This window comes from Sclerotinia sclerotiorum, genomic scaffold (genome assembly GCF_000146945.2).
Source record: "Sclerotinia sclerotiorum 1980 UF-70 scaffold_11 genomic scaffold, whole genome shotgun sequence".
In the NCBI taxonomy this organism is placed as follows: domain Eukaryota; kingdom Fungi; phylum Ascomycota; class Leotiomycetes; order Helotiales; family Sclerotiniaceae; genus Sclerotinia; species Sclerotinia sclerotiorum.
In genome coordinates, this window is record NW_001820825.1 from 349454 (window position 1) to 372460 (window position 23007).

At 41.0% G+C, this 23007-nt stretch overlaps 7 protein-coding genes across 7 annotated transcripts in view; 3 read left to right on the forward strand and 4 right to left on the reverse strand.

The window, feature by feature from the left end:
• Positions 1–222: 222 nt before the first annotated feature.
• On the reverse strand, positions 223–1574 carry SS1G_08258 (hypothetical protein; the record flags this gene model as incomplete). Its single annotated transcript, XM_001590468.1, has 5 exons — positions 223–324; positions 577–888; positions 957–1283; positions 1341–1475; positions 1572–1574. The coding sequence occupies 5 exons, from the start codon at positions 1572–1574 to the stop codon at positions 223–225; spliced, it is 879 nt and encodes a 292-aa protein (XP_001590518.1).
• A 740-nt stretch (positions 1575–2314) lies between these two features.
• On the reverse strand, positions 2315–6135 carry SS1G_08259 (hypothetical protein; the record flags this gene model as incomplete). The annotated part of the gene is made up of 4 exons (XM_001590469.1): positions 2315–3058; positions 3110–5105; positions 5152–5528; positions 6067–6135. The coding sequence occupies 4 exons, from the start codon at positions 6133–6135 to the stop codon at positions 2315–2317; spliced, it is 3186 nt and encodes a 1061-aa protein (XP_001590519.1).
• An 811-nt stretch (positions 6136–6946) lies between these two features.
• On the reverse strand, positions 6947–7776 carry SS1G_08260 (hypothetical protein; the record flags this gene model as incomplete). Its single annotated transcript, XM_001590470.1, has 6 exons — positions 6947–6974; positions 7033–7074; positions 7202–7222; positions 7279–7339; positions 7398–7462; positions 7547–7776. 6 exons carry the CDS (start codon positions 7774–7776, stop codon positions 6947–6949), a joined length of 447 nt encoding a protein of 148 aa, XP_001590520.1.
• Positions 7777–14391: 6615 nt separating this feature from the next.
• Positions 14392–14871, forward strand: SS1G_08261 (predicted protein; the record flags this gene model as incomplete). The annotated part of the gene is made up of 2 exons (XM_001590471.1): positions 14392–14534; positions 14757–14871. The coding sequence occupies 2 exons, from the start codon at positions 14392–14394 to the stop codon at positions 14869–14871; spliced, it is 258 nt and encodes an 85-aa protein (XP_001590521.1).
• Positions 14872–16278: 1407 nt separating this feature from the next.
• SS1G_08262 (predicted protein) lies at positions 16279–16374 on the reverse strand (the record flags this gene model as incomplete). Its single annotated transcript, XM_001590472.1, has 1 exon — positions 16279–16374. One exon carries the CDS (start codon positions 16372–16374, stop codon positions 16279–16281), a length of 96 nt encoding a protein of 31 aa, XP_001590522.1.
• A 740-nt stretch (positions 16375–17114) lies between these two features.
• SS1G_08263 (hypothetical protein) lies at positions 17115–21713 on the forward strand (the record flags this gene model as incomplete). Its single annotated transcript, XM_001590473.1, has 1 exon — positions 17115–21713. One exon carries the CDS (start codon positions 17115–17117, stop codon positions 21711–21713), a length of 4599 nt encoding a protein of 1532 aa, XP_001590523.1.
• A 1251-nt stretch (positions 21714–22964) lies between these two features.
• The window catches only part of SS1G_08264 (predicted protein), a gene marked incomplete at both ends in the record, with an annotated part of 372 nt that continues 329 nt past the window's right edge, over positions 22965–23007 (forward strand). Inside the window, one exon of the mRNA XM_001590474.1 lies at positions 22965–22980. Coding sequence (XP_001590524.1) covers positions 22965–22980 — 16 coding nt within the window. The remainder of the gene's footprint in view (positions 22981–23007) is intronic.

Here is a 23007-nt window from a genome sequence, read left to right on the forward strand (position 1 = left end):
TACTCCGTATTCCTGGATGAAACAATTTATATCGCTATAATTTATATGATTATGGTAAGACCGCTTTTAAAAATCTGTACTGAAGTATAATGTTTAAAAGGATTCGATGCTTAAACTGAACTCGGATTGTATATAGATTCATAACCATATTATTACAGTCTTACACCTTTTACCTGTTGCCATTTCCCAAGAAAATCCACATCATACTACATCTCTCCCAACTCACTTCCTCAAACTCAAAGCATATTTCACAGCCGGAACTTCTTCGTCCTCCCTCAAGATAGGTGATTCAGGTCCCAAAGGAGCGATACTGTAAGGATTGATCTAGATTGGAATTAGTATACAACATGGCTGCGAAAGGAAAAAAAAGGAGTGCATACCTGAGTGTGACTCTTTGTGTAATGGTTCTTAATATGAGTGAATTCGGTTGTCTCTCCAAATGCTGGAACATTCCAATACAAGTTTCTCAACCATTTATGGATGTATGGGTATCCTGATCGAATGTCCCGAATATTTGTCTTCGACTCATTAGCTATCTTCACATTATCTGAGGCGCTTGCTTGAGTAGACACATACCTTGAAATGCTGCACATAGACGACATCGAATCTGATGATAGTGACGTATAACCTGATATCCGCCTCGGTAATTTTCTTTCCATGATAGTATGGTCCCTCATTCTCACTCAAGTGTTTCTCTACACGATCCAAGGACGTGAAGAGTTCAGTGACAGCTTTGTCATAAGCTTCCTGCTTAGTAGCGAAACCGGATTTATAGACACCATTGTTAATATCATTATATGTCCATTCATTCGTAGCTTCAATCTCTTTCTGTAAATTTGCAGGAAAGAGATCGACATTCTTGTATTCCGGAGCAATGATATCATCAAACTTAGTTCAATATCAGCACCTAATCCCAAATTTCGAAAGAATGACAGGGACAAGTAAATCAAACTAACCTCGGTATAAAACATCCTAATAATCTCACTACTCTCATTACTAACAATCTTCCCCTGCTTCACATCATAAAGAGTCGGAACTGTGAATCTGCCAGTATATTCCGGATCAACCTGAAAGTAAATATCTCTCAAATGCGTAAAACCTTTATGGGCTTCAACTGGAGATGTAGTAACGTTATCACCGGGAACATCATCTTCAGCAGTAGCAAATCTCCATCCTTTTTCTTGCATATGCCAATGTACACTAGTATACGGAATGATATCTTCGAGGCCTTTGAGTTTGCGTACGATCAATGTGCGATGCGCCCATGGACAAGCATAAGATACCTAATAATGGTTCTAATTAGTCGGGAGAGAAGCTTGACTTAAGGAAGGTGTAGTTACATAGAGATGGTATCTTCCTTTCTCTGGTGGGAACTCCCCTCCTTTCTTGATGAAATTTCGGAATTGGGATTGACCTCGCTTGAATTCTCCAGATTTATCATTAAGTGCTACCCAATGTGTGATTTTTGGCTCGGACTGTATGTTTCGCATGTCAGCTATTGTTTCAATTGTTTATGTACTTCCTGGAGCTGGCGAGCCTTTAGACATCAAGGAGCTTGGAGGCTAACGAACCATATTTGTGGATTTAATAGAACTGAAAGCTCGTATTGGTAATTTCGAAAGAGTTGGAATCTGCGCAGATAATTGACAAAGTTTGAAAAGCATGAATTTACGACAATGAAGAAAGGAGGCGACGTTATACTCTTTATATCATGAGGTAATCTTTACAAAGGAAGTATATGGAGCTCGAGTTGCAGGGCAGGTGCAGGTGCAGGTGCCAGCGATGGCGGGGTAAATGAGATTGGTCATGATTGGAGCTATGCTTTGACATCATTGCTAATTGCTTATGTTTTTCCTGCAAAGTGCTTACTAAGAGCTCGTTCGGTGGCCAGCTCACGAAATTTCGAAATCTGCCTGGCAAATTACGAATCTACTGATCTGAAAACAAACTCGTAAGCAGGTCCACAAGTGATGAATTTTGATCAAAATCATATTAAAAAAGCTATTTTGATTATTTATTTACAAAACGTATAATACTCAATGATTAGATTTTTAAAGATAATACTTAAATAATAATAAAGAAAATAAAATCTTTTATTTATTATTATAGATAAAAAAAATTTCCTGTATACAATAAGTCCAGATCAGAACTCCTAGATAGTCTCAAATATTATATTAATATCATGAATACTGTCACAGAATTAAAACGCACATTGCTTGGTAAAATATTTATATTTCGCTGTATTCATAATCCACGTGCTGTTCTAATTTTCATAGTCCCGTAAAATTGATGCCACTCCCGCTTCGTTGTATAGTTAATTGCCCAACTTCATCATAATATAAGGAACTTCTACATCTTCTTCATTCTGATCTTCAACACAAATCTCGAAGATTACCGTCTTTTGATGACTTGGAATAGGCTTCTTAGAGATGAGCTCAACAAGTTCGCTCAGCTTCAAATTCATGCGATCCGCCAACTTTGCCTTGGAAAAGAAGCTGGCATACAAGAGACTGACACCTGAACTTAACATACTGATCTCGAGACCCTTGTTCTGTGAGAAATCATCGATGAGTTCTTTGAGTGTAATGTTTTCAACCTCAAATCTATCCCAAAGTTTGTCAATAGAGACATCTCCTGTGTGACCCTTGTATGTAGCTTTTGGACTTGCGATAGGCTCGCTGAATCCAAAGAAAGGTAAGGCCAAGTTGACGAAACCATTCTTGTATTGTTCAATGTCATCCTTGCCGTCAACGATCTTGTAGAACTCCAGGATTACCAATCCAGTGGCAAGAGCAGTTGTTGTTGCAATAGCAGGAATAATCTTGCCAGCAATGAACTTTGTCTTATGTCTGTCGGCAAGCTCAATTTTGTAATTTTCGGCACGCAAGTTGCTGGCAGCTGTGATGAAATCAATGTGGTGGTTTGAATCATCATCCTTTTCAAACTCAACTGGCGATAGTCTCAATCCAGCCATTGATTTTGGTGATGGGAGCTTGTTGGTGAGACTTTGAAGCTCTGCGCTGTCATCGAAGGATGAGTTGTTTGCAGCATTTGGATCCTAAAATGTTAGAAATACTTCGTAGGGCAATGGAACGGAGATTAGACTTACAGGCTCACTATCATCAGCTTGAATCTTAACTGAAGAACTTGGAGAGAAATCGGGAATGATCATGTTATCAAGGACTTTTTGAATTGTGCTTGAGCCAAGTTCGCTAGTGTTGATGCCATAGTTGAAAGCGTGGAGACTAGCACCAGCGACAATGAAATCCCAATGATATTGGTTCTTTGGATCAAACTTCAATGGATCTGGAGCACGTTTTGGTCCAGACCAAAATTGTGTACCACTTGATGTGGTGGAATCTTTTGGGAAGTTGTACAGTAGTTGCTGAATGTTATTATTGTATTGCTTTTCGAACTGCAGACGAGCCCATTTGATACAATCCTCGACAGTCAATGGCTTATCCTCAACTAAGAAATCTAGAATCGTCTCTAGAGTTGCCTTTTCTTGACCACCTTGTTTCAGGGTACTTTCAAGATAATTTGGCTGGGTGAGGTATAGATTGACTGTTTCCGCAGGCTTAACGAAGTATGACTCAAACAGCTCTCGGGACCAGGCAATGGTATGCTCAATCTTGTTGGGGAAACTTCGGAGCGTACACATGGGGAAAGATTGCTCAGGAGGATCTTGAGAGCTGGAATATGACTCGGTCAAGTGAGGGAGAACAACTTGTGTGTTACACTTGGTACCTAGGGTTCCACTCTCCAGTAAAGGCTTTCGGAAAAAGACACAACGACGATCAACATAAGTTCGAGCATCAACGTTGTCAAGAGCGTTAGTCACACCATCAAGCTGATGCCAAAATTTCTCATCGAAAATGTGCTCAGTATCGGGACCAACTCGATCACGCATAGTAACAATATGACCCTTGAGATCAGGGTTCATTGCTTGAACTGCCTCAGCAGCACAATCGCTCTTCAATTTCCCGACATCCTTAGGTCTGAAGAGGAATTGACGGTTGAGATTACTCTTCTCGATTGAATCCATATCAGTGACGAAGATTTTACCCTTGGGACCAGTGGCCAAACCAATCATAGCCCAATTCTTTAACATCTCGCAACCAATGGCACCGGCACCCACCAAAAACTGGTTGATATTGGCCAGCTTATCTTGGTATTCTTTACCAAATACAGCAATCTGACCATCATATCGAGTATTGAGTGGTTTGCATGTTTCCTCGGTTCGTTGAAAGTTGGCGGGGAGGGACTCTAAAGAATCGAAGTACATCCATTGGCAGATGGGGTGGAATTTTCCGGAAACAGCCTTCAATACCTCTTGAGCTGCAAGACCACCGAAGAAAGCTGCCATTGGGTTCAAGTCACCTTTAGCTTGGTAACTTAACTCGGCAATCAATTTCTCATCGACTTCGATGTCCAACTCTTGGTTTTTGATGAAAGTTTTAGCAGATTCAATAATGACTATAGAGTCTTCTTTATTCATCGGTCTGGGAAGACGGCCTTGAGATTCTTGGAACCCATGAAGAGCCTGGAAACCGACATGGAGTTGCTGAGGGCGATCAAATTTCGCATAATCGGAAATAAGGTGTTCTGGATCTTTCAAAGCAACTGACAATGGCTTGAAGTCGATGAATTTTGGCATCTTGACCTGATGATACATTCCACCCCTCTGGTATTGACCAAGCCCTGTGACATCCCCAATAGAGAAAGTGTATGGCCCCTTTACTGTTACTTTTCGAGGGTCCGCGCTGTTCAGAGCTTCTAATCCTTCCAATTCGGTGAAAGTAACGTAATCCCCATCTTCAAGGCCATGTCTTGTTTCGTCCAAGGCAGAAACCAAACCTTCCTCATCGATTCCAGCAACAATGCCGCTGACCGGAGCTTCGCCTGTGGGGTCAAGAACAGTGAACTTTTCCCCAAAGTCGCAAAATATTGATCCAAACAGACCAAAAGTATCCGCAACTACTAGATAAATTCCTTTCTTATGTAAATAATCACCAATGATGATTTGATCTCTGAGAGAGGTATTGGTTAGGACCACGACTTGGTATCGATCGAATTGAGTCAGGTCATCCGTCAAGCTGCGGGAGCTAAATGTTAGCAAAGTATAACCCCGCGCCAAAATGAACTACTAACCTTGAAGACTTGTGAACGGAAACCGGGGTATATGCGTTTAGTTCAGCAACGCGGGGTGCGGTCACTTCCGCTCTTGGCTTCCCAACATCTTCAGGATGTAAGAAGAATTGAGATGAGAGGTCGGCGATTGCTGCGGGCGCAGGGTCGTAAAGGGTAAGGCTTTTGACACCTGCCAAAGCAATGTTCTTTGCAATTTCCACCCCAAGTCCCTTGAGTCCTACAATGAGCACGTTTGAAGCACCCATGCGCTTCATGGCCTCATGTCCTAAAACATAAAGTTGTCTACTGTAGAGGGATTCATCAATTTCGGAGTGGCCAACCACCGACTCATCCACCTGCATCTTAGTCTCCATGTCTGTATTTTTTGTGTGTATAGCCTAAGGAGAGAGTAACTTTGTATTAGTTTATGTAATGCTAGAATAAATGTTATGATTTGGTAGAGATCAAAGCTTGAAGCTCTTGGTGCAGCTGTCGCCTTGGAGGGGTAGCTTTCACCTACCGTCATGATCTTTTTATCTGGCCTCTGAGAATCCGCGTCGGAGAGCTTACGTTTTCCCAGGTTGCCAGCACCGTCTAAATCTATTGTTGATGAAATGTTGACGTTTGGTAAGTGTTCCAGAAAAGGGTAATTTTCTGGTTCACTAATAAATTGTACCAACTTTAAAGCTCGATCGTGAGTAGTTGGATATTGTGGGGTTTACCGCCTTGTGAGTTGGGGTAATGGTACAGTAAAATCAGTGCGCTGATAAGGTTCTCAAGATGTAGTTGGGTTGCGTGATTTTAGATTTGCTAGGATTTATCTTTTTATTGTATCTTTGTGTTTAAGAATGAATGTGTAGATGAAATGTGAAGTTGATATTTATCAGAAGTGATTGATGGAAACACCAGAAGAATTGGAAGCTGCTGGTTGCTTACAGTATCAAAATGCCTTTCGCCTCGCAGCTCCCCAGCCACTGAGGCTTTAAGATTGACAAATGGAAACATCTAGAGTAGCCAAGCTAATAAAATGACATAACTACGGAGTACACTGGATTTTGGTGGAGGAACATTTTCTTTCTACTTCTACTGCGCAGCACAATTCGGTGTGGAAAAATATATCGTGTTAAATTATCAGTAATTGAGCAAAGATATAGTACATACTAGGTAGATATGCTATGTCATTCTACTAGTGAGTAGCTCATAACCCGGCCACTTGTAGACTTGGTACCACACAATTGAGGGTTGATCTAAAATAATGACGGTGCTTTGTACGGACTATGTGATGGAAATTATGTCATCTCAAGCCTTGTGCTAACAATGATTTCGGGGGGTTGGTATGGACATTTGCAGCAACTTGACCGAATTACCTGTCAATCTGGAGCCGTAAGACTAGACGGAACTTCATTTGCACTGTGTCTGTCTTCTCGATGTCACTTATATGGAATAGAGACCGATGGTATCACAGTTCAACACAAAGGCCCTCTTCATCCCGAATCAACCTTTTACATGTTGTACATGAGAGGCGGTATCTTAATCCTAGTTCGAGGGCGCCTTGGAGATTTCGTTTCATTGGTCATGATTCTCGTTTTCACTTCCGCATGCTCGAGTAATATTTATAGATTTTAAGGTCCATCACAAAAGTCAAATGCGTGGTTAATTTCAGAGAAACAATGTAGTATCCATTCTCAACTCAACGGGCGGTTCATGCATGCTTATATGCTTCCACCACTGTGTATTCGTTCATTCATTCATTCGTGAGCCTGAGCCTCCTCGCCATTTGACGATCTATGGTTGAACACTTTTGAATATCGCGCATTTAGTTGATCTTCTGAAGCTCAACGTCACTGCAGATGTTGTTAGTGGAGAACTTTGTGGATCTAGTCTGTTAAATCTGAGACTTACAAGAGGAGAGTCGAGTTAGCTGGGATGACAGGGGGGAAACCGCTACGAAATGAAAGATCAGCAATTCCGTCCATCCATCGTATTGTAGCCGTTTTTTCCCGAGGATTCAACTCATTGAGTCGACATATGGAAGAGAAACGGTGGGGGTTGGGGATTAGAAAGGTCTTACCGGGCACCATAGGCGTAGTCACTATGAAGATATTATTAGCTTAGCCATTTAACAATGCATTGGCAGATGTCACTTACGGAGTAATATCCAAGGTAGCCTTCTCACCGACCTTCATGGTGGTGACGCCCTCGTCCCAGCCTAAGAACCAGTTAATAAGAATCCAACGTCACTTTTATTAGATAGCGGGATAAAATACCCTTGATGACTTGACCAACACCGATTTGAACAACGAAAGCACCACGGCCGACAGATGAATCGAATCTGCAAAGTAGTTTGTTAGTCACGGAATCGGGAAGAGTATGGCATTACCATGAAAAAGGGATTGAGGCCTTTGGATGGACTTACTGGTTACCCTTTTGCGTCTCAGGAGTGCTGGCATTGGTATTCTTCAACCATCCAGTGTATTGAATGGTGACGGTATCTCCAGGCTTAGGAGTTTCACCAGAACCCTCCTTCAAGATAGTCTTTGTGACACCCATGATGACGTTTGTGCGAGAGAAGTTTCTGTATTGAAATTTGGTATGAATTGGAATTTTTGGAGTAGATATTCTCAGACGTGAGATCAGATATGACATATGGAAGAAATCGAGAGAAGAAATCAGAAGTTTGAAAGGGAGGGGGAATGAGTGAATGCTTTATGCAATTTTTTAGAGTCAATGGCGTCGCGGGGGAATTTTAGGAAGGTTCCGGTTTTGGTAAATTTCGAACGATAGTAGGTGGGGCTTGGGGCTTGGGGCTTAAAGCAGCTCACAACTTACAAGCTTGCTTGTTAATGACGGCGTCCGAGCCTCGTAGCGTGTAATCCGTATTTCTTCTTACTTCTTCTTACCTGCTGAACTTTGTAGCTTTCCGCCTTGAGCTTTTCGTACCTGGCCTACGAACCCCCTATTTCTTCTAGATGGTTCCTCTGATAGTCCAGCATGTACCAATGCATACTTGCATACTACGTATATTGTATATTACTGGGCCTATTGAGAATTCAAGCTATTATCCACGTCCAACAGGTCTACTTATTTTCTTCGATTTTTACCAGGGTTTGCCGTGTCCCTAGATAAAATCCACACAACCCCGATCTTGATATGATATGATATGGTAAAACCCTATGAATCTGTATCCGGTATTCCGGTATTGGCCCTACAGATCTGTCCAGGCCTGGTCTCAAGGGTAATTCATTATGTTTATCGCATCTACCGCCGAAAATCAAGTAAACTCCACCTTAAGCTAGTACTTATGATTGCTTCTTTCTCCGCGTATGCATGCTTGCTGTTCTATCACGAATTGCAAACTCAAATCTCCCACGAGACGCCCAACTGTACATCGGGAAACGTGGGGGGAATCAAGTCTGAAGCTCCTTCCCTGAGATTCGGCATCCCACGGGATATGCAAGGGATATTCTCAGAGGGACGGGCGGTTATTGAATCTCCGGATAATACTGATTGATGTTGCTTATACCTTACACCGTGTACCGTATCAAACGGAAAGGGCCAAAAACAAGCAAGAAATGATCATCAATTTGCTACAAGTAGTTTACCACCAAGTTTGGCAACTGTTTGATGGCTAATCAGTCAAAGGAAAAGGATTGATCATTTACCTTGCGTCGATGATACTTGAGATTGTGGTCAGGATGTCGGTACACCCTCTGTGGTCCCTTTAAATGCGGCCAGCACCCGTTTTTGTGCCACCTTGAAGTCAAGTTAGCCAGTCGGTATCCAGATAGAACGCCTCTTATTCACAATGACCCCACGAAATTATAACGTCTAGCTTATGGCGCTTCTCCAACAATCTCAATATAGAGGCATACTATACTTTTTATGATCTACAATCCCCTTCAACTCTGGAGACGAAAAGCCAAAAATCCTACTTTCCATTCTCCGCATAGCAAGGCTATGATATTTTGCCAAAAGGCCACCTGCCTTCCTGTTCAAACTCTGCTGCTGACTGCATATCTATTTACTAATCGGATGCGTTGGTGTTTGTGTACTCGTAGGCATGTCAGCGGTTTATCTTTTGATTCTATACAATCTGACATTCTGCATATTTTTAGTGTAACGATATGTTAGATTGAAGAAAATGACCGATCTAAAGGCAAGTTTATCCTAAGGAGCACAAGTATACACTGAGCCGAAGAAGTAAGGGTGATATATAATGATATAAGAACGGGCAGGAGTTTTTGGCTGAAATATCGGGTACAAGAAGATCCCCATCGGCAGTCAAGTCGGCCCGGATAGATAAATTCCAAGCATTAGCACCTGGTGTCTGTCTATTCAATGTTATTGTCTTTCTATAAAATTATATCAAATATGATATGATTTTCGCAGGTTAGTAACTGCTGGCAATGCGCATCTCCATTTTAGCTTGTTCTATTCCTCCTACTAGTAACAGTACACGCCTAATTGCCGCTGTCAACCTGTCACACTTGCATGACGACGGAATCATGTGATTCTCTTGATATGGAGAATACCATTTTGAGAAAGTCCTGCATTGGATCCACCAAAGTGCATCATGTTGTGATACACGGCAAACTCAAATCTTGTTAAACGGGCTAGCCGATTTCTCATTTTGATTGTGCATGGATGCTGTGATGATTCCTTGCTGTTGTGACCATTCAACTCATTGTAAAAGTTGACGCAGAAATCTAGACTTATATTGAACAAGCATACTTCTGATTTACCCAATGGTCTCGAGGAAAGTATTCTAGTAGACTAGCACTTGGAAAGGTCCATGTTTCTGACATATTGATAACTTGGCTATGCTATTATGTCAAGCAGAAATATATCTGCATCATTCTTGTTCTGCGCCAGCATGATGAATTTTAAGTTTTCCCAAGAGATCTGTAATTTTCCGGTGTCCTGCAGCCAATATTAATGTCAAAAAATATTATGGTCAAGCATATCAAGCTCCAAGAATGTCGAACTGCATTTAAGGGTCACATTGAACCAGATGTGCCCCAAGTCCCCTTTAATCTTGGGGATTACAAATCCTATCACCTACCTAATGCACACTTACGTTTAAAACACCCATAATCCTTCCATCTACCTAGTCGATTCTGCAAGTATTGCAGCATCGAAACATATCAAGAAGCATCACTTTTCCTACGCGCAAATTACCAATTCTACCCTATCTCATAACCATTTCACACCCAATTCCTTTCTATGTTCAAGCCGATTCTACACGTTTTATATCTTTAACCCATACATCCTCGTACATATTTCAACACATATTGAACATGCATGCCTAGAAATTTGTATATATCATTACTGGCACAAGACCTAGTCATGACTATCACATGATGCAGTATGTTATTGTTACAATATCTTTCTCTCGAATCTACCATTCACTCCTTATAACATTTCTGGATTCATCTACAGCCATATCATCCGGAAGTAATTGGATGGCTAATCGATGTAATTCGGCTGGTCGAATCAGGATTCGGTGTATTTATCTATTTAAGGTGAAAATCCGAGCAGCATGAGAATGAGGGTCGGCCGATTCTACAAGCAAATGATCAATGATCACGGAATGGTCCGCTACAGCTCGTTGTTGCGATTTAGGTGATAGAAGGGGTCATTCTCTCGGATAGAGATATTACGGCAAGCAGCATAGCTACGGAATGAAGGAGATTGAGGCAGTGCCAAGATATGGTAGTGCTATTTGTTGTTTTCTTTACAATTTTGTTTTATCATCGATATTCTGTAGTTTCTACAATATCAATCTCAATCTCAATCTCAATACACATATGCATATGAAAATACAAAATCACTACGCACAGTATGTTTGAAGATTTACCTCCCTCCATTTTACATTCCTATCAATAAAGCCGCTAGAACAATACTGCTGAGTATTTATATAGTAATACTATATTTTCTATATCATATCCCAAGTAACCTTGTTCACAATATGATACAGACATAAACTCAGATAGATATAAAACATCTGAATTCTTGGTATGTAGTAATCTAGGAAGAAAGGAAGGAAGGGAGGGAAAAAGCAAGTGCGTCGATAATATAGGGGATTATTCGCAAAAGTAAATTTTAGGAATGGGATGGGTATGGGTGTGTTTTTTATATATACATCGATGTTTTTGATTTGTGGTATGGTGGGTTTATGAGTGAGGGGGGAAAGGAAGTTGAGGAATCCTCTCAGCGAGTTATATGGTGGGTGGATGCGTGATGCGGATGGGCGTCTGAGTGAGTTGTGAAAGAGATGTTATGGGATACGACGAATTAAATAAGGGGTATGTGAGAAATGGGAGAGTCATGATGTTATAAGGAATATCATGAGTATGTGGGTGTATTGATATACAATCTTCGCTGTCCCACTTCTCCTTAAACAAACTCATCACGAATAATCACAACTCTCTCTCTCACCAGTATCTCGAAAACCATTTCCATACATTTCCATACATTTACAATCACCTCTACAATTCACCCAAAAAAAATCTCTAGCAAAATATAATTTATTTAACTCTCCTTTTAGATCTCTTCCCCTTTTAAAATTTTCATTTATAAAATCATATCTATATCTATAAACTATCTTGTAATTAATACAAAAATGAAAGTCTATTGTGAATACTTAAGTATATAGATATTATATATATATATATATACATACTCAACACAATCATAATTAGTGAAACGAATATAGAATCTGTGCTGAAACTTGAAACTTGAGACGGGTGGAGTATAATATAAGTATATATGGATATATATATAAATATATTAATTGATATCAGAGTAATATATAGTGTTATAATATTATGAATTGGATGAACTTGTTTCATCTGAAGTTTCTTTTCTTTTCTTTTTTTTTAAGATAAAAAAAGACTAAAAACATTAAAAAAAAAGGTTTCTGGTTTGGTTTGGTGAAACGGTGGGTTGGAGGGAGGTGGGTAGGGAGAGGAGTAGGGAGGGAGAAAGGAAGTCTGTGGGTTTTCTTTGAGTGAGGGGGGTTTAGAGGGAGGGGTTTAGAGGGAGGAGGGGGAGAAGAAGGGGTATTGTAGTTTGGGTTTGAGTTTGGGTTTTGGTTTGGCTAGTGTTATTTGGTGGTAGATCTTGGATGGGAGGGAAGGGTGGTTGATGAGTTGAGTTTGCTTTGGGTTGAGCTGATCTAAGAGAGATAGGAATCAGGAAAAGAAAAAAGAAAGTACAGAGATCGAAATCCAAATCCAAAAAGAACAGAGAAAGAACCATGTAAAGATCAGTAGATCATTCACATACCTACCTACCAACCTACCTACCCAATAATTGCATTAACCCCAAAACTAATGCATATTAAACCAATTGTCCGAATGCTCCGAATTGTCCGCATAGGAACTCATCTATCTATCTATCTATATAATACCATATTGCATACACGCATGAAGAAACAAATGTTGAAGAGTAGGAATATATATACATACATGTACAAGGAGACTCCTAGGTAGGTTTCTCGGTTGGGGAGATTGGGAAAATTGGAGAGGAGGGTGCTTTGGACGAGGACGGGGAAGAAAGGAGGGAGAAAGGAGGGGGGAGGGGGGGACGGGAGAGGGAGGAAGAGGAAGAGCTGAAAAATAAAACGGGAAGAGTGGGGAGAGTGGGAAGAGTGGGAGGGGAGAAGCGGGATGGCTATTGTACTAGGTGTGTACTAGGTGTGTATTAGGTGGGTAGAGAATGGAAAGATGGGAAAGACGGGAAAGACGGGAAAGACATGGAAGACATGTTTGGTATCAGATTGGATAGGATAGGATAGGGTAGGATAGAATAAGATAGGAGCGGATACGTAGATCAAAGGAGAATATTCACTTTATGTTACTTTGCACATGTACTGTACCTAGTATATTTGTATCACATTTCCAAATACCACCTATTAGATACCACTGTAACTTCAGCTAGCTAGCTCCGTAGCTACGTAGGTATCTAGCAATGATACGGTATCAATAGATGGAATATAGAATTTAGAAAATAGAATATAAATGGAATGTACAGTTACGTTTAGTGTACGAATATGAAACGCAATGTATGACGCCATTCATTCCGTTCTTGAACTTTCTCCTGAAGATTGAAACACTGGAGGTAGGAGGGAAGAATGAAGAGGAAAGAATGACGAAGAATGGAAAAAAAGAATGTAAAGGTATACTAATTCGGTATTCTTTACGAATGAAAGATACTAGGTATTGTATTGTATTGTATGATATCGAAGCGTATGGAAGTAAGAACTTACTCCATACCTATCGTAACAAATACACAACACAATACATTCTCAGAAATTGCCAAGTGGGAATATGGAAATTTTCTTTACTTTTTTCTTTACTTTTTTCTTCTTTTCTTAGGGACGTTTCCTCATTTTCTGTTACAAGTGCTCAGACTCAAACAATTTTGTTCATTATAGCTCTAGACAAGTTTCCAATAGATTGCATTGAAGTAACCTACTCTGTATAATAAATAAAATGAGATAATAATGTTTGCGCTTCGCATGCCTCGCGGCTCCCGGATGTATAATATTGTGAAGCTTTGAATTATCCATTATTATCCAAGACTCTCTACCTAGTAAGGTAATAAGTGAACGTACCCAGCAGATAATATGACATTTCCAATGGTTTCTCTCGCATGCATGAAGGGTAAAGGTTCGTGGTAATTTTAAACTGTTGGTAGCGCCGAGTGAGTCTTGGCAGCTCTTTGCTCCAAAAGAAAGTCTTTAATTCTAGCTCTGCGATTTGTGATCTAGGCTTGGGGCTCGGGCGGTCTCTGATATGTTGGGGCTGGACAATTTTATTCGTTTCCTTTGGTAGGTAGGTTAAAGTATAATGTTATATTATTGTCGCTTGTGAAATATATGTTTTAGTTAATTCAATAAAGTTCTTGGGTGAGAAAATCTGGAGAGATTTCATTTCCGTAATCATGGTAACCTCTTTCAAAATACTGCGTGATTAAATGATACGAGCCTCAGATGTTCTGGGCTCTTTATTATATACAAATTATCGATATATATGTTCGTTGCTCGGATTGCTCAGATATCAATATTTCCATTTGGGCACATATTAATTATCCAATTATTCATTCTCACGGACACTTTCTACGATTGGTCGACGCGGAAAGTAATAACTAGGTACGGAGGATAGACCCGTTGGAGTAGGTATTAATAGGAACAATCATTTAGTCTATTACAGATGAACAAACCACGAGGTACCGAACCCACGAGGCACGATATCGAAAATGGCGTTAGATCTAGCGGTTAGACACAGGAACGAGAGTGAAGATGGGGAACATGACCAACTGCAGCAAAGTGCAGCTGTGCAGCACTGCAGCAGAGTAGTGCGAAGAGTGGATGAAAAAGAGTGGATTGTGGATTCTCGTGGGTATGTGATGATGTGTGTGTGTGGGGAGACATCTTCTCATTTGAGAAGGGTCTTGCTCTAAAACGATCTACGATATAATCTTTTATTCAGGGACCTGAGCGTTCGGTTTGTCTAAGATTGTTCTGACTCCGTAGTTTGTTGCAGCTAGACCTTATCAACCTTTGATTATTGGCGTTGTTCAGATGTTTATTCGTGAATTTGTAACGATGGACTGATGGCTAGTAAACGTATCTGTTGCAAAGTATGTTTATTGTCATGTACCGGTACCGACATATTGGTTGAGGCAAATGAAGATATTGAAGTTCGTTCGTTCGTTCTCGTTAGAACGAAGGGATAAATTCGGCAGATAATGCAAAGCCGCTGTCCATGCATAAAGCAGGAGACTTTCACCAAATGTTGGATTATTGGCGCGTCCTCATCACATTTTGGAAAAGTGGTGGCTCAGCTGCGCATATCATTCTTCCGATGAACTCATAGTCTTTGGCAATTGTACAATGTACATTCTCATCTCAAACAATTGCTTTCTGTCCTATCAGCGATCAAATTCCTTAATTGCCATGTCATGCCATGTCATGAACCATTTTGCGTAAGGAAACAATTACTGGGTCATCCATCATCCAGCCTTGTAAATGATTCAAATTATTTGATTGATACTACAGTACTACAATACCACTCGTATAGTAATACAGTACTACAGTATATGTATTGAAAACAATTGCCGAACATTCTCCTTCTCCATCTCCCAGCATTCAATGAATTCATTTTGCTTAAATTCATGGATTGCTCAGATTGGGAAGAAATAGTAATAACAAAAAAGCCTCTTCTATATACATTTTTATCCCGGCCCCTTGTTTTCATAATACAGCGTAAGCCTAATTCATGAATTCCGGATATTAAAGTGTGATCAAGGACTTATTTAAAACACGCTAGCTGTGAATTGACAGATACTATTGGATGATCTGAGTCTAAAAGAGTCAATTTACTGGACTTGGATTTAGGCGAGAGTAACACGGGGTAAGGAAAAAAGGCTGAAAAGGTGATGATTTTCTTGTGGCTTGGTAGGAAAGAGAGGGAGAAGAGAGAGGAAAGGAAATTGTGAATAGATCAAAGATCAAAATATGAACGATCGAATAAGTAAATGTATAAATGTATAATTGATAATTGATATTTGATTGATTTTATGGATTTAGTTTCAGCTACTCGACATATTCTTATTGTTTCCTTTTGTTTGCCTGCCATCTCATATTGTAAAGAAAGCTGTGTGATGGTAACTACAGTGACAATAAGAATCTCATCCTAAGTCATCTCATCGCATCCTTTTCATATATTGTGCACCTTCATCATAGCCTCTGCTCTGTACTCAAATCAATTCTACCGTTGGTTAGACAATACCATTTTAAATGTGCTCGTGCTCAATCTCCTCCTCCGTACTTGCATTTTACAATTACACTATCTCTCACCTCTTCCCTCTCACTCCGTAGTTTCTCCCGTTTCTCTTCATCTCACGGCCCCCCTGGCTTATTATTATTTATTTTCTGGTTCCTGGTCTATACAACGGACGTTCCCCCTACCTAACCTTTATAATTCTAGTAAATTTACTCCCTGGTCCCTACGCCTACGTTCCACAACGTGAAAGTACCCACTGAAACCTCTCATCCTCGCCCTGAAAGCTTCACAAGGCCCCAAGGCAAAAGGTTCTCTCGAATCGAGGCCACATTCAATTCATCCATTCATTCATTTCCATTCATTCCATCAAACCTCCTCCTTCTCCACCATCACCATCACCCTCCTCCTCCGACCTCACCACTCTCTCTCTATATCTCTCACGCCGACTCCTCATCAGGAACATCAACCAACCAGTCGAAATCGAAATCGAAATCGAAGTACAAGTTGCTGATACGAATTTCTCTCAACGAAAGATTGTCAACGCCTTTAATTTGTGATAGCCTCCGGAGGCTTATGGATAATGGTCGCTCGTAGATGATTTGGTTTCGATTCGAAGTTGTGCAAGGAGGATATACCCAACCAAAAAACAATTGACGACTTTTCGTCACGACACTCATTTAAGACTCGCTCTTTACTCACACATACACGATCTGGTACAATTTAATTTAAGAAGTGAGTCGATATTCATTCACACCGAAAAAGTGAATTGTTTGTTTGAGGGGAAATGTTGGTTTGACTTGAATGATGACCGTCCTTTCCCCAAAAATGGGGTTGCGATACCAATTCGATATCAATTCGTTCGCAAAGTCTCGTCCCATTAAGATTTATGCTGATCATTCATGCGATATTCACTATGTTGACATACTAATGGCAATCATCAATAGATACACTCTTTGACATTTATTGTCAATTACACTCGTTATTACTTATTCGCCCTGACAGTTAGTCTTCAATCTTCCATCTTCAAGCTTGATGGCCGCGGCCATTCTCCATTAACCAACGCCATCAACATTGTCGTTCTTTACGTTGAGCTTCAACTAATTTATGTTCAGCTCGAACTAAACTTACGTCCAATACTTTCAAATACTAATATCTCAATAATAAATTCGAATTTAATTGAGATAACTTCCAATTATGCATACACCCTCGTTATTCTTGGCTTCCGTGGTCATTCTTTCCTCATTTGCTTCCGCAGAGGGGGATCGACCAAAATATTACTTTCCACGAGAAATCAAAAGACAAATTTATTCGAACAACACGATTACGAGCAATGTTCCAGCTCAAACTTCAAACACAAATGATGACTCCACAATTACATCTTCATTCTCTTCAACCATAAGTTCGCAATCGGATGATGGGGCTCAGGATACTACGACAAATAAACGGGCATCTTCAAGCGATACTTTATTGGATTCACTTTCATCCATGTTTAATTTAGGGCCAACAACTACGACATCGGCAGCTGCATCGAGTTCATCAAGTTCATCTACGAGCTTTACTTTTAGCACTACATCCTCGAGTACACCAGTCCCAACCGATGCAGTATCTTCAAATGATGCAACAACTGCTTTGGTTACTAGTGCAGCGAGTTTAGGAACTGGATCCAGTGAAGCCCCTACAATTTTACCATCTACGAGTTCCAGCTCTAGTTACAGTTACAGTTTTAGTTCCACTTCGACTTCAACTTCGACCTCGACCCCGACTTCGACTTCGACTCCATCTGTTGAATCAACTTCCTTGCCAGCTTCTTCTTCTTCGAGCGAGTCAATTCCATCTGTCACAAGCACTTCAGTTTTGAGCGTTGCATCAAGTTCTACTGTTGGACTAACTGGGATTTCCGACGCATCGACAGGAACTGTCCAAACTGTATCTGTTCCTACAACTACTAGTACTTCTAGTTCGACCCCGGAAGGAATTACCGGAGTTCCAACTGGAGCATCAAGTTCCTCGACCGCTTCCAAACCATCATCCAGCTCTTATGTCCTTGTTGGGCTCTCATCAGCCACCACAAAGTCAGTTGCCGAACCCAGCAGTTCTAGCGGTGGAATCGATTTGTCTCTCGGATTAGGGTTAATTGGAGCTTCTACTGGTGTATCTACAGCCTCGAGCGCAACCAGTGCTCCGAGTTCCTCAAGTGCATCCATTCCTGAATCATCGACAAGCACATCGGCAAAATCTAGTGAAACTAAAGCTGCTGAATCTTCAACCACAAAATCGAGCTCGAGTTCAGTGGCATCTATTGCCTCGGAAACTTCAGTTTCGAATTCAGGCTCAGTTGTAGGTATCACCGGAGTACCCACTGGATCAGGATCATCAGTAACTATTCCAGTCTCAATTCCAACTTCCACGGAGACTCCAATCCAAAGTTCAAGCACTGCAGGCATTTCCGGAGCACCTACTGGTAAAGCCCCGACTATTATTTCCAGTACTTCCCAATCCACGGAATCTTCAACAAGCTCTGTAGTCCCAACTGAATCATCCTCAACTTCCACCGGAACTGGATCAGCCCCAAGTACAATTGTATCCCCATCATCTAGCTCATCTGCAACCAGTTCTTCAAGCCCTAACCTTTTGGAACCAATTGTCGCTTCTACAGGCTTGATTCCATCTATTGTCATTCTTCCCACTATAACTTCAGGATCTAGTTCTCAAAGCGCATCAAAAACTTCAGCTGCTGCTTCATCATCTACTAGTGGAATTACATTTGGACCTGGTGGAGTTTTATCTGGATCAAGCTCTGTCATTGCAAGTTCTACAGATACAAATGCATCGCCAGTATCCGTCCCAACTGCTTCATCTTCTGGAGTATCATTCTCAGGCTCAGCAGCTACCACTGCCCCTGCTTCTGATACTACTAGCTCGACTGGTCTTTTGGGAATTGTTGCTACCGCAGCAAGCAGTTTGGTTGGTGATGTGACCTCAGATGTAGGAACGGTAGTATCTCAAGTCACAACTGCTATTTTACCATCAGATTCTTCAGCCTCAAGCTCAACTGCCAAAGTTACTGGATCAACTACTGGCGTATCAGATATTTCAGCACCAAAAACTGCTTCTACGGGTAGTTCGACACCTTCAAGTGTGGCTGGAATTACTGGTGCCTCAACTGGTATCTCTTCACCTTCCAGCACAATCTCTGGAATCAGTGGAGCTCCTACAGGTATATCTACAAAGTCATCTGCTGCCACCTCATCTTCTGGTGACTTACTTTCATCTTTGATTGGTGGCGTATCATCTTTGGTATCTACTGCCACATCTGATCTTCTTCCAACTTCTGCAACTTCCCTCACAGATGCTAGTGTCTCGGCTTCCTTATCGTCGGCAGGTATTATTGGAGCTACTACTGGTGTTTCTAGTGCATCTGCATCAACTACAACTCCAGCTGGTTTACTTCCGTCTCTTGTGTCCGGAGTTACATCTGATCTTCTTCCAACTTCTGCAACTTCCCTCACAGATGCTAGTGTCTCGGCTTCCTTATCGTCGGCAGGTATTATTGGAGCTACTACTGGTGTTTCTAGCGCATCCGCATCAACTACGACTCCAGCTGGTTTACTTCCATCTCTTGTGTCCGGAGTTACATCTGATTTACTTCCAACCAGTACTGCCTCAGTTTCTGGAACAGATGTTAGTGGTTCAGCATCGGCTACAGGCACTTTGAGCAGTGCTAGTGCCTCAGGTACTGCTTCTGCTACAGGTCTTTTATCTGGGATCACTTCCGACCTTGGATCGGTTACATCTGCTTTATTACCAACCACTAGTGCTACGGATTTGAGTGCTTTAGCATCCTCGGCAGGAATTATAGGCCCAGTTACAGGAATTAGTTCTACTGCTACCGGGTCATCTGCCGCAGGAATTACAGGCCCAGTCACAGGAATTAGTTCTACCGGGTCATCTGCCGCAACTTCGACTGGTCTTCTTCCTGGTGTAAGTTCTCTTCTTGGATCGGTCACATCAGATATTGGATCAGCTACCTCAACAATTTTGAGCGGAACTGGTATATCTGCCTCGGCTACAATAACTTCTGGAAGTGCATCAGCTACAGGATTGTTGACAACTGTTATTTCTGGTATCACTTCTGTCATTGGCTCTCCAACAGGTCCCTCGTCCGCTGCAGCTAGTTCTACTACACCTTCTGCTTCTAGTTCGACTCCATTGGTCAGTTTAATCTCGAGTATTCTTGGATCTGGTACTAGCAGTGGTTCATCAGCCACGATCACAGGCCACGTCTCCAGTGCTACCGGTGCTTCAAATGCTACCGCTATCATTTCTGGAACAGATATCACATCAAGCACTTCAATAAGCCTTGGATCTTCATCAACAATCTCAGGAACTCTCCTTCCAACAAGTGCGAGTGGTAATGGGACTATTCCATTATCTGCAACTAGTTTCTCCACCAGCGTTGAGACCGGATCTTCTACAATCAAATCTAGTTCAGGAACAGGAGTTATTATTTTACCAACTCCATCCCTAACTTCTGCAACAAGTAGATTAGGCAATTCCACGGCCACCTCAATCTTAGCTTCCTCAGCTTCTTCCGGTTCAGCTTCAAGTCTTTCAAGCATTGGAACATCTGTTTCTGCGACAACTACCCCAAAGACGACGGTATCTGATATTTCTTCAACAGCAGCTTCATCAGCAACTGTTACATCTGGAAGTTCAGCCAGTACAGCTCGAATTACATCTACATCTTCCTCAGCTACCCCAACAATAATTGCCTCTCCAACTCACGAAAGTACTACAGCAATCGTAAAAACCCAAGCACCTACTGAGACAACTCCTCCCCTCACTATCTACCCAACAGCTACAAATAATGCAACGTCAATGTGGCTTCCACAAACCATTATTGTTCAATCATCATCCACAGATCAAGCTACTCCCACGAATACTGCACTTGCGACATTTCTACCAAAGGTTATCACACCCAGTGGTTCTATTCCATCAAGTCCAGAAAATGCCACATTGATTCAACTTGGTTTCCTCTTCCAACTTAACTACGCATTTGTTGTTGCCAATCCACTTTCATCTGCACAAATCTTTCAATATCTTCCCGTTGGTATCGCAGATGGGTTAGGAATTAAAAAAGAACAAGTTATCATGCACAGTCTCATTCCTTATAATACACAATCCCAATTAAAGTTCATCACAACTTTAGCCCTCGCTTATATTCCAACCAATTTGGTCAGCACTCTTCAACTTGATTTACATACTCCAACTGCAGCTATCTACAACAATCCTGATCCATCTATTAATACACTTGTTAACTATATCAATCCTTCCATTCCATTGACACCTGGTTCAACTCTTGAAGGTGGAACTGGAACTGGAACTGATAGTTCTGGATCTGCGGCAACTACAAGTTCTTCTAGTGGAAATAGTGGTGTATTCAATACCGATGCTCAAAACACATCTCCAAAGGTTAAGAGCACCACTGCTGGTATTGTTGTTGGAGCTGCTGGAGCTGCTGCCGCCTATGGTGCTGCCATGTTCTTTATCGCTCGGAGATACAAGAAACGTAAGCTTAGCCATCGTCGATCAAACTCTATCATGAACCCAGCGGAGATGAGACAATCTAGTGCTTTTACTGGTGGTGCTTTCATGTCTGGTGGTCGTCTGACTCCTGGTACTGCAGGACATGATAGAAACAGTGGAGGAAGTGGAAGAAGTGCAGGAAATTCCGCTCGAACGCAACAAATCTCGGCACCAATGATGGCTGAAAATTCATTGGGATGGAATTGAAGAATGGATTATTTTAATATCTTTTTCACATCATGTACCCTAAAGTACATCAAGCCAATCAATCTTACACCTTATCTCACTGTATCATATGCACTCTTATCAAACAATTCTCTCAGCAATGTCTGAATACGAGCATCGCGCTCATCTCTTCCTTTTCTCTTTTTTACAAATCATAAATCCTTGTGGCGTTGGGTATCGTCTTCATACCCCCTTTTGGTATTAAATATAAAAAATCTATCTCCAAATTTTCGGGCTTTAGATTTTCGATACAGAAGGCTTTTTTAGTTATACTTTAGGTGGAGAGAGGGATAAAATTAGGGTGGGCGGAGGGGTTTTTGAATAGGATGTTTAAAGGAAGATGGAATGGAAGATGGAATGAGAGAAAGAGAGAAAGAGAAAGAGAGAAAAGACATAAAGATTAAGTGTGGGTGGACTGGTGGATTTGGGTGAGAGGTAGGAAGGTAGTGAAGGGATGAGGGGATGAGGGAATGAGGGAATTTAAAGCTATTGTGTATATTTACGAACAACAAACCCCTACGAAACGCGGATATTTCTTATTTAATTATTTTCTCTTTTTTTATTTTTTCTTTTATTTTTTGTGGTGATGTTGTCTTGTCTCTTTTTTTGGTAAAAGGTTTTTTTAATATGTGGTTTGTTGGGGTTGGGAATAGGGATGGGGATGGGGTTATATGGTAGGTATTTATCTAGGTAGGTAGGTAGTTTTGTAATAATTTTTGGGGGTGGGGAGGTGGATGGGAGGGGGAGGTGGATGGGGGTGGGATGAGTGGATGGATGGATGGGGTATATTAACGGATGAGATGAGATGAGATGAGCTGGGAAATGCTTGTATGTATGTATGTATGTATGGGATGTATGTATGTATTCTGTGGGTAAATGTAAAATATGGATATAAATATGGATATGAATATTATTAAGATCAAGAGAACTTTTGGGGATTTTAGTTTTAGTTGAGATAATGTTTTTGGTTTGGGATATGTGAGCATTGTGATGTAAGGAGGTGTGAGGGGGAGTGAGGGCGAGTAAGGAGTGAATGATAATTAAGATACAATAAGATAATTAAAATAAGATAAAATAAAATATAATAAAATGATAGAGGAGGATATTTTGATGTGAAGGAGGGAGGGGTGAATGAGATAAGAACTTACTATATTAGATTAGACAATGGAGTGAGTACCTAGATGGGTTTTTTGCTTGCTTATTAGTTTTCTGGTGGTTAAATGTGATCTCAGAATGGTTAAGTGCTTAAGTGCTAAAGTAGTTAGGTAAATAGGTA